General features: G+C 33.6%; 1 protein-coding gene across 1 annotated transcript in view; it reads right to left on the bottom strand.

Moving 5' to 3' along the window:
* The window catches only part of LOC133194268 (E3 ubiquitin-protein ligase MARCHF5-like), a 51,332-nt gene that overhangs the window by 813 nt on the left and 30,110 nt on the right, over positions 1-20,409 (bottom strand). The window contains exons 3-5 of the mRNA XM_061330262.1: positions 19,580-19,710; positions 11,712-11,898; positions 112-275 (exon numbers count right to left, since the gene is read on the bottom strand). Of these exons, the coding sequence (XP_061186246.1) occupies positions 112-275; positions 11,712-11,898; positions 19,580-19,710 (482 nt within the window). The remainder of the gene's footprint in view (positions 1-111; positions 276-11,711; positions 11,899-19,579; positions 19,711-20,409) is intronic.

The following is a 20,409-nucleotide window of genomic DNA, read 5'->3' as shown; positions in this document are numbered from 1 at the left end:
TCACAAGTCAAGAAAATTTGTGAACAGTTAACATTAGAATGTAGAATGGACTGCATTTTTAATTTTGAACTGGTTACTATTTATTAAGCTTTTTTATGTGTTTCTATATACCAGTAGCGTGCGCTGGAAGTTTGAGTGAACAGATCCCAGCATGATTTTTCCCATGATGGTGGCAATGGTTGGCATGATGAGGGCGCCACACAACATCCTGGTGGCAGAGATCGGATCAGAAAGTGGCACTGTCTCCGCAGGAACACGGAGGTTTCTGGCACCTACTAAAAATAACATCTAATAATTAAAACCTACTAAAAATACCAACCAATAATTAAAACTTACTAAAAATAACATCCAATAATTAAAACCTACTAAAAATACCAACCAATAATAAACTTACTATAAATAACATCCAATAATTAAAACCTACTAAAAATACCAACCAATAATTAAACTTACTATAAATAACATCCAATAGTTAAAACCTACTAAAAATAACATCAAATATAAATTTAAATCTACCTGGTACTTAAAATGCCTTCCAATAATCTACTAAAAATAACCCCCAATTAATTTTTGATATTTCTTTTTTTTTATTTTATGTATTCTACTGAACTTACAAGTGTTAAAACTCAGAAAAATAGAGCTGTGTTAATGTGTTATTCTATTAGCTATAAACAATTTTTAAAAAGAACATACTTTTGAAGTTTTTTAACATAATGTCGCACATTAACCTCATCTCTAATGATAGATATGATTAAATTATATTCTTTCAAATTACAATATACTTTAATATTATTTATATGTAATCATTCTGAAATAATTGTATATGCCCCCTGAGGGCCCTTAATTGGTGAATAAACATATACATATACATGTATATATACCCGGTATATCTTAAAAAAAAAAAACTTTCCCCCTATGAGGTGATTATACAGGCTTTGGAGATTTAGTCTGTACAAGCCTCCTTCTTCTCAGCTTTATATAATTGTGACCTAGATACTCTAATACTACACTGTTATCTTAGTCTAGACCAGCTTGTCATCATTAGTCCTGTATGACAGTGTGCCCTAGATAACTCTCACATGCTTTATATGTACTTTGCAACTCTCTCATAGTACCTATGGCTATCAAACTATAAGTACTGCAGTATATGACACTTGACACTCTGCATCAGTTGATCATAATTTGTCTAAATCACAGTACTTGAACTTTATTACAATCGTTACTCAGAATTGTGAGTAAAAGTGATCTTATGATACTGTTGAAAGATAAAATCTTCATTTCCAGTGAAAAGAATACAACTAGTTTCTTGTTATGATTCGATCCCAATACATTAGTACTATATACATGCACTGTTAGTACTTAATTAGTTTACGAATATGTAGGGGACTAAATCAAGCTACACTTGAAATAATTCATATCGATCTGTTCTTGAGAGAAAAAAAACTGATTTTCAATATGGCTTGTTATTTTTGTTCTTTCAGTTTATCTCAGGTTTTCACAAGCTGTCACACCAAACTTCAGGTAAGCTTTCATTGAATGTATTTAAAAAAAAAACACACACACACAAACCAAAGGGAACATCTGATTTCTTTGTTCAATATTTAGAACTCCAAACAAAGTAATTACTGGTACACGTACGAAAACCTTTATATATTACATTATGATAATGGTAACTTGATCCGAAGAGCCATATTACATTGTGTTGACAGGTGCAGATTATCAGATCAAATGGATTAAATGCGTAGTATTGAGTTTGATTTAATGATTTGCACCTGTTAACAAGACATCATCTGGCCTTCAGAAACAAGTTATTGTTAAAAATGATAAATTTATTATATACCTGGCTCTACATCATATGAGCTAAATATCATAAAAGAACATTCTGGGATTAATAACACAATGTTTATATATCTAACAAAACACATTTCAAAGGAATTTTAATGATATACAAGAAAAAAAGAATTTTTGTATACTGTGCACTACGTCATCAGTTTCAGAGAGTACGTGGTGATATACGGATTCAGAAAAACAAAGTGTGGTGATCCGGAAAATCAGATCATACCGTCCTTTGATTGCTTAAAATCAACAGTAAAACTGAGTGATACATGGTATATAACAACAATACATAGCATATAATAAAAGTGATGCTAATTTACTCACTACAGAACAAGTAACAGCACCTCACAGCTAGCGAATGAGAAGAGTTCAAATGTACATGATAGTTGTATTAGTCATGTTAATTAGGTAGTCAGACCAATTATTTACAATACATTGACAGATTAAGACTTTCAGTTGTGCACTTAAGCACCTTATCACCCTGTTCTTACTCGGCTCCCCGTGAACTGGTATCAAACACTGCCTAACACCCTAGTCAACTTCCAACAGCATCGGAATCAAGCTGTGTACAGGAAAACCTCTTTACAAAATTAAAATTCCGTCTCAAAATAGCTAAACAAAGAGGATAGGAAGATAATTTCTGATTATCTAAGCATGATTCCTATTGTTTACTTAAGAGTGGTGCTGCACTTTCCATGTTTTCTTTGTTGCAGCTGATCAAACTCCACTTTAGAGTCCTGACTGCCAGACAAGCCCAGCTGCTGAGCAAGGATTACCTCCCTTTGATATCAGAGTAGTGATCTAGAGGTAGAATCTAGCTTAAGCAAGGAGGCATCTGTCTATAGATTGCTTAAATGGCATGTATAATTATGAAACATTCACACTCATATTTTCACTATACATGTAGTACTTTATAGGAAAAGTAACATAAATTGGATGATATAAACCTATAAGGCAAATTACTACATACACATAGAGTCATGTTCTGTTCAATAAACATTTTAAATCCAGACTTTTCACCAACTGCATGTAGTTTGATGATGGTATATAGAAGCCAATAATACCACATATCAGTGTTTTGCCTTTAAACTTCATGCCTTAAAATCATTTACTATACAGTATACCCATTAATCAAGCCAAATCAATATACTATTACAGCTGAAAACTCATGTAACAGGTTATTGCAGAGATGTATCAATTAGAAAGACATTCTTCATCATTCCCAATTCTAGATTACCATATAAGGGGAATTTTTAGCAAGATATATTAAGCGATTTGTCCTTTAAAATCAGTATTTAATTTTAGTGATTTTATGGTGAATAGAAAGATAATGGTAACTTTTAAAGCGAAATAAATTGTTAGCAATATGTAATTTTAGTGATCTCAACACCCTTGCTAAAAATGACAATGTAATTTTAGTGATCTCAACACCCTTGCTAAAAATGCCAAAATTGAATCCTCGTTAAAATTTCTGCTTATACGGTATATTACTATAAGTTGTACATAAATTTGTGACCTTGACCTTTCAGTGACATCCCTGCAGCAAAGCAGACTGTACATTTAATTCATAAGGTTGTCTGATGGACCATCAACAACAAGAAATACTCTCTGCCTGGAGTCTAGGAGTCATAATATCTGAACTTTCCTCTATAGGAATTCAATAGCCTTATTTATTGGTGGATAAGTAAATGGTATGCTTGTAGAACGCCCTCTAGGGGATGATAAGTCCTGTATCACTTCTAGCCTATCTCTCATCTGTAAACAGTCTCCTGTCCTGCTCCTTGTCACATACTCACTGTAACCTAACCTCTTTGAGTCTACATATTCTTAGCTTTGTCTGTGTGTTTGTCTGTGTCTGTCCTGCCCTGTGTCACATGATCACTGTAACCTAACCTCTTTGAGTCTACATATTCTTAGCTTTGTCTGTGTGTTTGTCTGTGTCTGTCCTGCCCTGTGTCACATGATCACTGTAACCTAACCTCTTTGAGTCTACATATTCTTAGCTTTGTCTGTGTGTTTGTCTGTGTCTGTCCTGCCCTGTGTCACATGATCACTGTAACCTAACCTCTTTGAGTCTACATATTCTTAGCTCTCCAGTGTGCCTTTCTGTGCAATGATGTGGTTTCCAACAGTCTAGCTTTTGTGTTGTCCACAAATTTTTACTTTTTATTTATTAGTAGGTATTATTTTGGTGGGTTTTAGTGCATTTTTGAAGGCATTTTTCTCATATATGGTATATAATAAACAAAGCATAAAATACAGTAAAATCCGGTTATGAAGAACTTGCTTATAAGGAAATCTCGAAATATGGAATCTTTATGAATCACATAGAAGACTTCTCTATAATATTCCTTATACAGATATTAAGAATCTCAATTACAAGGAAGAAAACTGAGGTCCCAGTGACTTCCTTATAAGCAAGTCAAAATGATTTTAATTTGTTCTAAAATAAACATTGTATTTCAGGATTTTTTTTTAAAGGGGGTGAGAGGGGTGAGGATGGAGGTGGGAGGTGGTTTTTGATCACTCCCAATACCACACCTATTCTGACAGCCTTGAAAATGTCACATATTTAATTTCCTGATAATATGTAACCTATTGAAATTACAAAATGTAACCTAGGTAATTTCTTGACAATGTGGTAATCTATTCATTACAGTATGACATATATACAGTATATCTCATTGAATGAATTGACTCTGTGGTAATCTTTTCAGTAGAATATTTAACCTTGCTAATTCCTCAGCTCCATGTCAACTAATTTTTGGAAACTAGCATCGTCGGAAACCCACGGCCAACCTTGCATATGCTTATTGACCGTTGGCCAGACTAGGAGCATAATCTAGGTAATTCCTAATGATTCTCAACTATAATGACTAACTACACTTTGTAACTTAAGTTATAACACTACTCTTTAATGATCAATCTAATTACATGTACTTGCTCTTGGATTAAAAATGAATATTGTATGAACTGCATGTTTATCAGTCTGAGTCCTCTAGATGCTCTTTTCCTATTGTTTCTGTCAGATGATGATAAAGAGTTTTACAGACTTCATTTAATCACTACAGACATCGGGAGAGCTAATACTGGCCAGTTGATGAACATGCTCGTGTCACATTCTGAAGGTCAGATCAGATCAATGAACTTGAGCAGAAGAATATTGATGTCTAAAGCCCAGGGTCATACGAAACAGCATTCTGTGAATGAAACTTTACTGAGATTCCTCATCGATACTCCATTTTTTGTTACACTGCACCGAATACACAGCTTAATTTATCTATAACTAAATTATCAGATACATATGCTAGGCTCTCTTTAATTTAGGACTTTTTGTGCATATGTACCCTAAATGTTCACTGACATAGCTTCATGTATAATTCTGAGAATAACTGTTTAACACTCAATTTCTCCTGAGACTAACACTCAATTTCTCCTGAGAATACAATGCAAGAAGATTACTTTAACAAGTATATTTACTTTTTATAAAATATAATTTATCATTCAATTTTAATTCTACTTAAATATTATCCAATCCATACATAATAGCTGGGTTGCTGTTTATAAACAATTATAATTAAACTAATCCCAGCAAAATCTGTTAAATTCATGTTGAAAAAGATTAAAGTCAGCAAATACAATAGTCATCAGTGGGTGTAAATATAAAAATAATGAAGTGTTCCTAACAATAGTCCACAAACAAAACCTTACACAGCTAAATAATGAGAAGACAGAGGAATCAAAACATGCTATTTATGCCAATATATAGTGAAATCACAAATTTTCGTGGGGGTTAATTTTCAATATTATACTTTCATGTAAATTAGTTGAATCTGATTCGTCGAGAAACATTTGTTAAAAAACACTATTACCCGCTGAATGACGAAGCCACGTCCTCCAGCATAGCAACAGTCAACATTGCTTGACGATGGGTGATATTCCAAAAAATAGTGACTGCGCAGAATTTATGTACGCACGGTTCACTGTTATATGTATTTGTATAAAACATGCAGTATTATTTGTATAAAACATGCAGTATAATATAATAAATATTGCATGTAGTTGAGTGTAACATTGAAAATTTTCACCCTAAGAAAACCATTGTCAACCGAGGCTGCGCCTCGGTTGACAATGGTTTTCTTAGGGTGAAAATTTTCAATGTTACACTCAACTACATGCAATATTTATATATTGTTTTTGAGGTATGAAGAAACCCACAAATTTATGTCCACCATGAAATGTAAAATGTCATATACATGTACATAATTACTCAACAATTCTTCATCCACGAAATCAAATCTCTATAAACACACAGTTTTTCCTCAAACTACAAAAATTTTACCCCTCAAAAGTATGTGATCTTACAGTACACAAAATTAGAAATATGTCCATAGGACATGAATGCCCAATCCAGGATTCATTAGAAATGCAACATGAAAAAATTGTATCTTATTTCTTTGTTTAACATTAGGATAAATAGGAAATAGTCAGGTCAAGGTCACAGGGAAGGTTAAGGTCAGAAAATTATGACACAATTGAATAGCTCTCACCAATATCTAGTAGTGTATGAAGTTTAATGAAAATATCTTGAATTGTTTCTTTAAAATTAAGTTTTAAACACAAGACTTTGAACAAACTTTTATTCGTGTGCAAGAAATATTTGTGAGTTTTGCGACATTCCTTTACTCTTATTACTTGTCACAGATTTCAAACTTACAAATCACAAATAAAAGTCATGAATAATATTTGGTTTGCAGTAAATAGTAAAGGCAAAGGTCACAGTGAAAGGCAAAGGTCACAGTGAAGGTCAAGGTAAAAGAAATTGGACACGGGTGACAAATTTTCACCAAAATGTATCAGTGCATGAGGTTAGATAAAAATATCTTTAACAGTTTCTTTAAAATTAAGCTAAATGCAAAATAAAGAAAAGTGAGGTCAAGGGCATACATTTAGGACACACTTTAATAGTTCTCACCAAAATAAATCACTATGTGTGTTTAGATAAAAATATCTTGAATACTTTCTTTGAAACTGAGCTAAATGCAAAATAAAATAGCAAGATCATAGAGAAGGTCAGGGTCAAAAAATTTTGATGCAGTTAATGACTCTCACTAATATGTATTAGCATATGAAGTTTGATAAAAATATCTTGAAAAGTTTCTCTGAAACAAAGCTGAACACAAATTTATTAACAGTAAGGTCAAGGTCATAGAGAAGGTCAAGGTAAATAAAAAATGATGCAGGTGAATAGCTCTCACCAATATGTATCAGCATATGAAATTTAATAAAAATATCTTGAATAGTTTCTTTGAAACTAAGCTAAGTGTGATGGATGGAAAGATGGAAAAACAAGTGGACAGAAGGAAGGAAGACAGACATGACAAACACTATATGTCCTGGTCGTATTCATGGCTGGGCATAAAAATAAGTTTTGAATAACTAAAGCTTAAATCATGAGATCAATGAGTACATTAAGTTGAAGATGTCAGCAGATCATTTATGGGATGGTCAGTTTAATGCAAGTATAACACCCCAGTCCCAGACATAGCATCAATGGAACCATGATAGAAGAGTCTAGCTATTACAATACACTCCCAGAAAGGTTTACAGACACTAAAAACACCCACTGGAATTTTGAACTCAACTCCTATTCTAAGGAGTGGATATTCCAAAATCAATTGATAAAGATTTGCCTACATGTGTAATAACCATTCAACTAAGGGCCTCTTCAGTCTCTATTAATTTCCCTAGTGAAGAAAACGAAATAATTAGGTGCCAAAGTGCCATTTGTGTTTAAGACTATAGCTGCAGTTTTATGGCCACCTAGACCCTAGGAAATACTCAACAAGTTATACTGAAACAGACGCTAACTGGCCTACATACACCTACATGAAAACTGTACATTTTTATACCAGTAAATGGAAATACAGGTGAAAAGATACCATGGTTATCTAATTTTTACACCAGTCTATAAGTAACCACATCTATATATTTACAGGTAACAGACTAACATGTAACCACATCTATATATTTACAGGTAACAGTCCTACATGTAACCACATCTATATATTTACAAGTAACAGTTTACATGTAACCACATCTATATATTTACAGGTAACAGATCTTCATGTAACCACATCTATATATTTACACTGGTAACAGTTTACATGTAACCACATCTATATATTTACAGGTAACAGTTTACAGGTAACCACATCTATATATCTACAGAAAAAAGAGCTACATATTCACGGTGTAGTACCTAAACGGTTGCTATCTGAACAAAAAAGCGTTCATTGTTTCTATTCGTAAATTTTACGGCTACTAGCTGAAAAAATATGTCGGAAAAACTTGGAACAAGAGGTAAAATTGTCAGAAAGTGACCCCAAATCGATTTAGTCTCAGAAAAATCCTTGTGCACGGAACAAGTAAGGGATTTCTTTAAATGATGTCAGATGTATTTTGTAGAACAACCTTCTAAAAATTTAAATATAGTAAAATTTCAGAAGCATTTACCCATTCGCAAGTCAATATACTCGAAGTTTCCATGCTTCTTTTCATCATTTACAGGTTAGTCTGAGTTCATTTTGGTATGTAAAGATGTGTCAATCTATAATGATTCGTAGATATGATAATTTTTTATAAAAAAGTGTATTTTGAAAGAGATTTTTGGACAAAACACGATCTTCTTAAGTTACGGTTACTATCAGAAATGTTGGTATGTAGGCACCGGCTATAAACTGAATATAATGCACCGGCTGCTATTTGAAATATAATTTGTTTTTCAATCAAGAAAGAGAAAATTAAAAATCTCATGGCTGCACAGGCATAGTAAATCTATTTAAAACATCCAAAGAGCATATGGAACACAATGTCTACATGTACAATTGACATTTATTAACTTAACTCGAATTTATTGTGTTCTGCCAAGTAGAGCTGATCTTCGAAAAACATCACTAGACAAAATCAAAAAGAAAGCTATACGAAGGAAACGTAAGTTTAAATTAAATGAAAGAACTTTTCCATCAGTACTTCAAAAGCTTTGGAAAGCTTTCGAAAACTATTTCTTTTTAAATTTTTGTAGCCTATATGTATACTTAAACCTAAATAATATCTAGTAAATTTTCAGTATAACCTTTGACGGTAGTGCTTTGGTACGCTGTTGCATCAGGAAATACAATTAACACGCATTATTCAAACCATCGGATCTTGAATGAATAGGATGTCCGATTCCCCCTTTTGGATGATTTTTCTGGACTATCAAATCTATGCAAATAGAAGAGACAATCACTCCCCCCCAGGGAGGGGGGGGGCCCTCGAAAGAAGAAGGTCTTTCAGATGGAGAAGACTGAGCTACTTGTTTGCTTTTCAATTTTCTTATATTTACTTCTATTTCTCTCTCTCTGTCTCTTTTGAGTGGGCTTTGCCCCCCCTCCCCCCCCCCCTTAAAAAAGGTGGAGATCTGAACATGAAAAAGGCTAATAATTTATCCAGTAAGTAATATATAATTATGTACATTTAAAGGAGAGGGCATTACAATTATTTACAGACAAATGTAGTCTTTTTCGAAACAGAAAGGGGGGGGGGTAATTGTGTGCAATTCCACTTTCGTATTTTCAATACATGTACATATTTTTTGGACATTAGGAGTGTTTGACCATACTGTAATCGTACATCAAAAATTGAATTTCAAAAAAGTAGTTTCTTGAACTGCATGTACAATATAGTAGCATCTATAATAAGGTCTGTTATTCGAGCGAGCCACTCACTTGGATGAAACTTGTAAGGATGGTGTATCTATGGTTGCCTTGCTTACACATAGGATCCGATGCTGCTGATCTGTGGACATTTTCACAAAAAAATCTTACGACATATTTTTATCTTAAGTGAAAACTTATGATAAAAATCGTTTTCACAAAAAGTCTTAAGAAATTCGTAAGTGCAAAATCTGTCATAACTTTACGAGAGCCCCAACCCTCTCTAAGTATTTTAAAATCGATTTTATTATAAAAATATAACGGCAAAAACCAAAATACACGTTAAATTGAACTTTTAAAAGGAACTTCCAATAACATTTCATATTTTTTCACAATCATTGTCGAAAAATCAAATGAAATACACAACAAAATATTTACGATATAAGTTTCACTTAAGATTTTCGTATGACCTACTTTTACGTCAGACTTGTGATTGTGACGTCAGATTTTAAACTTCCTTGCTTCACAAACGCTTGCATTCGATATTTGTTGTCAATAATGTTTGTTATGCTGACAATTGTTGAAAACTTAGTTTTATTTTTATTTTCACCCACTTATTTAAGGATTATAAAGCATAGTGAAGTCGTTGCTAGGGATGAAATCTGTCGTAAGTAAAATCTTAAGTTCAATCTGCTACGAATGCATTCGTGAAACGCACTTAAGATTTGTCGTAAGAGATTCTTAAGTTAAAATCTTACGCAAAAAACTTAAGATTTTTTGTGAAAAGGGCTACTGGCCTTCAATTTTTGAAAAGTGTTTGGGACATGTCCATTCTAAAGAAACTATATTACCACAACTCATTGGATAAAAGTTTATAGTTTATATCCAACCAAAAAAAAACAAAAACAAATAAAAAATAAATAAAACAAAAAAACATGAGCGATCCATTATTTGTGAATCTGGAGTAATTACTCAGGTGAAATCTAATAAATTCAATGGAAGGTGTACATAATTTAAAGACTAACAATTTTATTGTGTGCAGGATACTTAGTAAATGTACAGGGTATTTACAAACACTACTATATTATTAGTCATACCATACATATAGATATTGAAATAAATCAAGGTAATATAAACAAGTCAGTTATTAAAAAGAATATAGAATGAATATTTCAAATATAGTTTTCTAAACTATTGCATAATAGATGTGAATTAAGGACGTGTATTAAAGAAAAATTGAAAACTTAAGACATTTCCAATAGAAACCGGTGTTGTTGTCTAATAGTAGCCGTAACATAAGTTTCTCCGCATGAAAACGCTTTTGTTTTTAAGAAACCGTTTGAAATGGGTAATTCTTTGAAATAATCAATACATTTTACAAAAATACACCGATCTGTCGATTCATTTTTATCAATTATCTAAACATTTTGACGCTAATTAAATATATGTCTTATGTGCATGTAAGTGTGTCCGAGACTTACGATAGTTTTCGTTCTATACATCAACAATCCTTTTATTCATAAAAAATTAGAGATACATGTTAGTTTTAAAAGGTATGTTACGTTCCGTAAGGGTGAAATAATAAGCAGCTAAACTTTGATAATTGAATTATTGACCATTTTATTGAGCCAGCGAAGAAAAATACTTACCATTTCGTCCATTTTTTTCCAATAGCAACCGCACAATTTTCAGATAGCAGTAATGTACGCGCATTTTTTCTGATAGCAACCGTTTAGGTACTACACCGTGATATTGTAACCAAATCTACACATTTATCTACTGGTAATTTATTGTATCTACTGTTAGCATTCATACCAATGGGAGAGAACTCTGTCAGCCCGATAATAACAACAAAAAAACCCTGACCCTCTCCAGGAAATGATGACAACTCTAAGACTGCTACTTGATCTTAAATCTTAAGAGCACTCAATTTGCAATAAATATAGCCCTACTGACACCAACGAACATCTTTGAAACAGACTGTATTTGTACAACCTAGCTGCTATTTCAGGACATTACTTTATAATATTTAAGATAGATATGGCAGGTTGATGAATGATTTTTAAGTGCCGATAACTACAGAAAAAAGATTTATTACAAAAATATTTGTTTTAATCTACGGTAATAATTACTACTTTTCTGGAATGGTTTGACAGAAATGGTGGACAAACCACTTACCACTAGATAAGATGTTTTGTAGGAAAGGGATTTTGGCCACATGCTTTCTCCACAATCTTAGAACATAATCCTCCCAGCGACACATCTTACCAAGGATAAGAACCACAGGAATAATTGGTAGACAGATCAATAAAAAAATTGGATCCACACCCTCCATTACATTTAGGCCCTCCTTGTGACCCAAAACCTGCAAAACGTGAATATACAAATACTAACAACATGCTTAGTTAATGCATTATTACATTATAATTATGCATATTTGCATGGTCAAATCTACATGTTCACTCTCAGATACTGTAAACCAAGTAATATTCGTGTCTGCTCATCTTTTATTCGCGATTCTTCAGTTTGAATTCAATCTGCGACAATTAATTTCCACAACGAATGAAACATTCATACATATATAAAACAAAATAAATGGTTCATGGCGATAAATATTCACGAGTTAAAGAAAGTCGCGTAACTCGCAGATATTTCTGGCATGCGAATAAAAGTTGGTTTACAGTTATTTTTGTTTATCCCTCTTCTGCATTTTCAGTATAAAATTTCTCACTTCCCAAAAACTACACCTTCAAGTTTGCCTCTCTTCTGCAGAGAAAGAAATTTAAAGGTTATAAAAAGTTATTATTGTGGGTCCACAATGAATACAAAGGAACATATTATTGTGGGTCCACAATGAATATAAAGGAATGTATTATTGTGGGTCCACAATGATTTAAAAGGAACTTATTATTGTGGGCCCACAATGAATATAAAGGAATTTATTATTGGGGGTCCACAATGATTTAAAAGGAACATATTATTGTGGGCCCACAATGAATATAAAGGAACATATCATTGTGGGTCCACAATGAATACAAAGTTTGCTGATGGTGAGCATATACACCAGCTAGCAGAATATAGGACTCTGCTAGTGCATATTACAAATAGTAGCAAGCTGGTAATTTTGACAGTGTCAGGGCACACAAGGAAAAGAGCAAACAGTCTATTTAACTGAATAAACAAATTGTAAGAACAAGTAGTTAAATTACATAATTTTATCCAGCTAGATAAACAAGAGCCAGTGACCTTGAATTTGACCAAATGATATTTGATCAAGGTCCTAACACAGCCTCAGCTCATAAGAAATCTTTGTACAAACAATGAGCTCCTAAATTTCTAAAAGTGACCTTGACCTTGCCAAAATAAACTTGGTTCAACCTTTTGTTGATATATAATCTTTGCTTGTCAGAGGTATAACCTCCTGCATCTCCATTAAAAAGTTATGATTAAACACGTTTTCCTGCCACTGACCTTGGACTTTTCTAAAGTTTGTTTTATTTTTTTTCATAAAAATAAGAGGTTCAATCAAGTTTTGTTACAACTTTGGCAAAATGGGCAGAACCCTGGTTGTCTTGCTTGTTAATGGGACTTATTATGAGGTCAAGTTCAATTCACTAGATAGATATTGATTCCCTAATATCTTCTGTCTAAGGTATGCAAGACAAATGAAAGGAAGAAAAAAATTGGGGGGGGGGGGGGATTATTAGGTTAAAACTTTAAACAAGAGGTCCATGGGCCACAACGCTCACCTGAGTCAATATGGCCCTGCTGTTCTTCGTCAGCAGATTTCTTCTCCTATATTTCTCCTATATATTCATATATAAAGCTTTGATCGCCTGTTCTAGGCATACCCTACCCCAAGGTGCCATGTTTTGAATGAAATTGAATATAAACCTTCTGAGGATGCTTCTATCTTCATATAACTAATCATGATTTTGCTGTTCTTTAAAACAGAATTTTAAATATGTCTAACACCCTACCCTGGGGGGGGGGGGGGGGGGGGGGGGGTGTCATGATTTGAACAAACTTGATTGTACACTACCTGAAGATGCTTCCATATCAATATGACTGATCATGGCTTTGTTGTTCTTGAGATTGAAGAAGATTTTTAAAGATATTTCCTGTATATGTTCTATTGTAAAACTTTGATCCCCCATTATGGCCCCCTCCTACCACTGGAGGATGCCTGAAACTAGCTTGAATCTACAATATTTGGGGAAGATTCCATATCAATATGACTAATTGTGGCTTTATTGTTCTTGAGAAGAAGATTTTTAAAGATTTTCCCTATATATTCCTATGTAAAACTTTGATCCCCCATTGTGGCCCCACCCTTCTCCCGGGGGTCATGATTTGAACAAATTTGAAGCTACACTACTTGAAGATGATTCCATATCAATATGACTAATTGTGGCTCTGTTGTTCTTGAGAAGAAGATTTTTTAAGATTTTCCCTAAAAATTTCTATGTAAAAATTTGATCCCCCATTTTGGCCCCACCCTACCCCTGGGGGTCATGATTAGAACAAACTTGAATCTACACTACCTGAGGATGATTCCATATCAATATGACTAATTGTGACTCTGTTGTTCTTGAGAAGAAGATTTTTTTCTATATATTCCTATACAAAACTTTGATCCATCATTGTGGCCCCACCCTACCCCCGGGGGTCATGATTTGAACAAACTTGAATCTACACTACCTGAGGATGATTCCATATCAATATGACTAATTGTGGCTCTGTTGTTCTTGAGAAGAAGATTTTTTAAGATTTTCCCTATATATTCCTATGTAAAACTTTGATCCCCATTGGGCCCCACCCTACCCCCGGGGGTCATGATTTGAACAAACTTGAACCTACACTACCTGAGGATGATTCCATATCAATATGACTAATTGTGACTCTGTTGTTCTTGAGAAGAAGATTTTTTTTCTATATATTCCTATACAAAACTTTGATCCCTCATTGTGGCCCCACCCTTCCCCCGGGGGTCATGATTTGAACAAACTTGAATCTACACTACCTGAGGATGATTCCATATCAATATGACTAATTGTGGCTTTGTTGTTCTTGAGAAGAAGATTTTTAAAGATTTTCCCTATATATTCCTATGTAAAACTTTGATCCCCCATTGTGGCCCCACCCTTCTCCGGGGGGTCATGATTTGAACAAACTTAAATCTACACTACCTGAGGATGATTCCATATCAATATGACTAATTGTGGCTTTGTTGTTCTTGAAAAGAAGATTATTAAAGATTTTCCCTATATATTCCTATGTATAACTTTGATCCCCCTTTGTGGCCCCACCCTACCCCAGGGAGTCATGATTTGAACAAACTTGAATCTACACTATGTAATGAAGGTTTCACATAAGTATAAACTTTTCTGGCTCAATGGTTCTTGAGAAGAAGATTTTTAAAAGATGACACCAAATTTTCACCAATTCTTAATTATCTCCCCTTGGAAGAGGGCGTGGCCCTTCATTTGAACAAACTTGAATCCCCTTCACCCAAGGATGCTTTGTGGCAAGTTTGGTTGAAATTGGCCCAGTGGTTCTGGAGAAGAAGTCGAAAATTTGAAAAGCTTACAGACGGACGGACAGACAGACGGACTACAGACAAAATGTGATCAGAAAAGCTCACTTGAGCTTTCAGCTCAGGTGAGCTAAAAAATGGACTCCCATGTTACAAACATAAAGCCTTTATCACGATATGATGTAGACAACATATATAATACAGACAGTACTTTGAGAGCAATCTAGAATATAAATCTGTAGCATTAAAGACTGTCAAGGGGCAAAAAAACTGGCCAAATGCCATCCTACAATTAAAGCATACATTTAAAGAGCAGGGTTATAACAGATTCAATGATTTGCTTTTTCTTTTTTTTTTATGTTGAGGGGAGGAAGGGGTGCAAGGTATACCAAAGATAAGATGAGGTATAGTCACTGTCATGCAAATGTTGAACTTTCAGCCACATGGATGACATATAATGGCTGCTGGCAATGCTTGATGCTTTGCCTGTGTCAATTTAACATTGGGGATCATAAGCGTATCAAGAATTCCAGGCAGACTGATTTGATAATGGCCACAAAAGGCTCTAATAATCTCCTACTAAAGCTGGACAAATAGGCATGATTTGTAATACAATCAGGGATCATTTCCACTAGGCAGCCATCTTGCCAGTGCAAGCTTATGAATTCCTTATTCTGTGAGCAACTGCAAGAGTTACATGAGACACTGCCTTTAAACACAAAAGTATCTGCATTTTTGATAGGGTTAAGATCAATACTGTTTAACAAGACTGACACTAATTACTATCGTATCTCCTGATCCATTATAATTAGTTGTCACAACTTGTTAGAAAAGGCCCCAAATTACCAACAGTCCCTAAACAGACTTCATCAGAAGCATCAAAAACATGATTTTACACTTTCTTTGGAAAAATTATTACCTGTTTCCTGGTCAAACTTTCATAAGCAAAGAAATATAAAAGCTATCAAAATTTCCAAATGGAGATTAAAATACAAAAAATATGTATGCAAGAGCCTCTTGCTTAAATTACAGTCAAACTTTGTTATCTTCAACTCTATGGGAACAAGAAAAAACTTTGAGATATCTGAGCCTTCAAGATACTAAGGTTAAAATACATAAAGAAAAAGTAGTTGGAACTTCCTACTGACTTTGAGATATCCATGGTATTCAAGATATCCATGTTCAAGATATCGAAGTTCAACTGTATTTTTTAAGCTTTGAAAATAACAGAAAATGGCAATGAGCACATTTTAAGCCTGCTAAACATCATTCTGTTTATTAATACACCCCTCTAACATCCAGACACTGTTGTATGGATCTAATGATTGACTGTAATTATAATCTTATGACAGTTATACAAAAATCTAATTACTTCTAATCCTTTACTTCATTACAAAAAACTAAAAGGTTGAAGTCGACAGAGAGAAAAATGCTGTCTCCTTATGTACCGGTATTTATTTATGTATATATGTACTATACAACTAACAAGATACTGTGAGATCATTTCAATTTATAGGGGTCAATGTCCATGGGGAACCACAGTTTAACTGGTTCCCTGGGACAAAATTTCGTGGCTAATTTGTATATACTGAAGATTCAATGAATTGATTTGTTGACAAAGTGGCATGATGCTCACTGGTGTGTAAATTCATGGGTGTCCCCCAAAATCCATGAACACTGATCCCCCACAAGCAAAACTGATTCCACAGTATATGTACTTGTTATTAGAGTAAATATTTACACTTTGTTCTTGTTTGATTCTTTATTCTTTTTTTTCATGTTACTTTATTATAAAGTTACATAGAAAAAGGAATATAGAATCAAGATATAGAGTTTGAAGAGGTCTAAGAATTGCAGTGTAATGTGTACTTTTGTTGCATTCCATGCCCACCAGTTAATTAATGACTACAGAATAAATGACTGTAGCAGGGAACTAATTAACAAATTAACAAAAACAAAATATGTTTCTGTCCTAGAAAAAAATCAAGATGGCAGCAAGAGTACATTGTGATTTATTATGTTTCTGTGATAAGAAAAAAAAATGACTTCAAGAGCCTGCAAGATGGTGGTATATACTGTAAACCAACTATTATTCATGTCATCTTTTATTCGCAATTCGTCAGTTTAAAAGCAATCCGTGACGATTAATTTCCGCAACTCAGGAAACATTCTCTACAAATACAAAGCAAAATAAATGGTTCGCGGCTATTAATATTCACGAGTAAATGTAGGTTGCAAAACTCACAAATATTTCTCGCACGCGAATAAAAGTTGGTTTACAGTATAAGGTTCATACCATCAATTCATCATATCCAAGAGATTTGTACATAACCAGTGTAAACCACATCAGATTTCAGATCAATATGAATAATTAACCCGCAATCTTCTCTGACAGTCAGAAATTAAAACTAAAATTATACGTTTCAAATGTGTAAGAAAGTTAATAAGGTCATTCCAAAGATTTTTCTATATTTCCTGATTAAACGTCCATGAGTAAGTTGGTATTGGAAAACCCTTTACCAGAAAAAAGAAATCAAAAGAAAAGTGTAATCCAGATTTGGAATTTTTTTTTTTAAATATATACTGAATTTAATCAATTTTTCCCCTTATATCTGTCGAGAATTTATTGAAAATAATCAGATTAAAATTAACCAGAAACTTTGTCAATACAAGCAATAGTGCATGTCACCCTTAACTGACATTTCCCAGTTTCCATGGCAACAGTGGTCATTTTAAATGTTGCATACACAAGTGCATTACTGTAAGGTTTCATTAAGATTTTTCAAGCCATTTGCGAGACCTCCTACAGACAGAATTAGGTTGTAACAACATGTCACCTGACTTTGTTTGGGTTGACATATACTTCACACATACTATTCATTTTACATATGACTATAATTTTCTACAAGAACAATATAAACATGAAATGAAACCCTTTGAATGATGTTGTACATATGTTAAGTTTTTTTGTACGTTTTTTGATTGACACTGGACAGAAACCTCAGATGGTCTTACACATGGTGATAATGAATCAATTACTTTATCTATGAAATGTGAATCTATTTTGTCACATTTTAAAATGTGAAGGCAGGAGGTCAAAGACAAGAAAACCTTAATCAATAGAACTGTATGTGATGGTATACTGTTGTATAAGATCCAGGAATTTCCTATTACATTTTACATAAGTCTGTGACTGGAGTCTAGCTATTTTTAGTTTATACAGATGTGTTGACATTTCAGATGGTTATGTAATGGTGTCATGTAGATATCTGTCATCCAGGTGCTTGTGAATCATGTTATTTAATACATGTACTATGTAGCAACTACAAACAGTCTCTACTTCATGTATTTGAATATAACCTTTCAAATCGCTAATTTTCACAAGTTTAAATTCACTTTCAATTTTTTTTTTAAAAAAAAGGAACATTGGTTTATGTTCATTTTCCATCTATAATACTTTTTTTTTAAACAAGTACATATTTTTTTTAAAACAAGCAACGTTTCATAAAAAATATTAATATGAAACTTTGATGTCTGTATAACAAAGGATTCCAAGATGCTAAGCAGACAATATGTTCTAACATGAAGTAGACTGACCCATGGCCTTTGACCTCAAAATCAATAGGAGTCATATACTCCTAGATGGAAACCAAACTACAAAGTGAGACGACTGTCATGCAAAGGGTTCTCAAGATATTGAGCAGAATATCTTCCTGTGTTTACAGTAGTTTCTTGACCTTTGACATTGTGACCTCAAAATCAATAGGGGTATACTTCTAATATACTCTTAAGAGGAAACCTGATATCTGTCAAACAAAGGGTTCTCAAAAATAATGAAAGTCAAAACCTTCCTTTGTCCATTTTGACCCCTGACCTTTGACCCTGTGATCTAAAAGTCGATAGTTGTCATTTACTCTTTAAGGGGAACCAGTGTATCAAGTTTGATATCTGTCAAGCAGGTTCTGGCGATATTGATTAGACAATATCTTCCAGTGTCCAGAGTAGTTTGCTCTTGACCTTTGACCCTATGACCTCAAAATCCATAGGGGTCATCTACTCCTCTGGGATTACAGTGTACTAATTTGATGTCTGTCAAGCAAAGGATTCTCGAGATATTGATTAGAAAATACTTAATTTACTGACAGACCAACTGATATACCGACTGACCAACATGCCTCCTTTCTTCAAGGTCATGAACAAATAGAGTTATAAGTTTGTATCTAAGTTGTGTTGTGGACTGCTGTCCTAAATAGAACCAAACTACATTTTATCAAAGTTCACTAGTCACCTTTCCAAAGTCCTTCAGCTGAATAGGATATACCGGTATGTCAACCAAAACAGTTGTCGTATTGTGCAGTATTTAACACATTTATTAATAAGTTTTTACACAGACTTTGTCCTCAAGGACGCTGGAGTTCTGAATTAACTCCATGATTGATACAAAACATGTTATTCACTTTTTCCAAGAATAAGAAGAAAGGTGGAATCAACAACAAAAATGACCATTTACCTGCATCACAGTTATAGCACCATATGTCACTGCGGTCCAATACACTGATCCTACCACAATGCCCCCCGCCACAAAGGGGCAGACCTTATAAATGATCCGATCAACAATGTCCATCACATAGACCACCGGACCTGAAATTTACAGTTCATTTTCTTTACATATTTAAGCCAAGCATAATTAATCATCAATAAATCTATGTACACCTCAATACTTAGTGTCACAATTGCCTTGCAGTTATCTAACTTACTGCCGCTCTTTTGCAGTGAAGTCAATGAAGCTCTGAATCTTGCAGGATTTCTGGGGAATAACATTGTTTATGCTAGTGACAATTAAATAATCTGAACAATCAGTATGCCAAAAGTATGATGTATTGTCAAGGGTTGAACTATAAACTCCAAATAGTAAGGTGTCTAATTAGGAATGTACAGAGAATATTATCAGCTTCCAAAAGTAACAATTATTGGAATTAAATTAGATTTAACCCAAAAGGACTAGCTCCTCTTAAGTTTTATAAGTGTGGTTCAACAAATGTTCAGCAAGATATTTCACCAGGACTTATTTCTTTTCTGTCCTTCAAAAATTTACAATGATTGATTTTAGGTTGTATTCAACCGCACATTGTCCCAGCTAACACATTTTCTACCTCCACTGCCAGAGAGTTCCATTAAGTAATCGTGATATCAAATATTTGACAAACATCTTTTCTGAATCTTTTAAAAACATACAGCAAGAGACAGAAATATGATGTGACATAAATCATAAAGTTTTTTTTTTTCTGAAAAAGTCACACCGTTCTCTTAGCGCTCTGAAATGAAGATATTTTCTCAGCC

Source organism: Saccostrea echinata, unplaced genomic scaffold, assembly GCF_033153115.1.
Source record: "Saccostrea echinata isolate AGI-Se365-2 ecotype Australia unplaced genomic scaffold, CSIRO_AGI_Sech_v1 ptg000001l, whole genome shotgun sequence".
NCBI lineage: Eukaryota > Metazoa > Mollusca > Bivalvia > Ostreida > Ostreidae > Saccostrea > Saccostrea echinata.
Note: the sequence above shows the minus strand (reverse complement) of the source record. Positions and strands in the feature narration are given on the sequence as shown.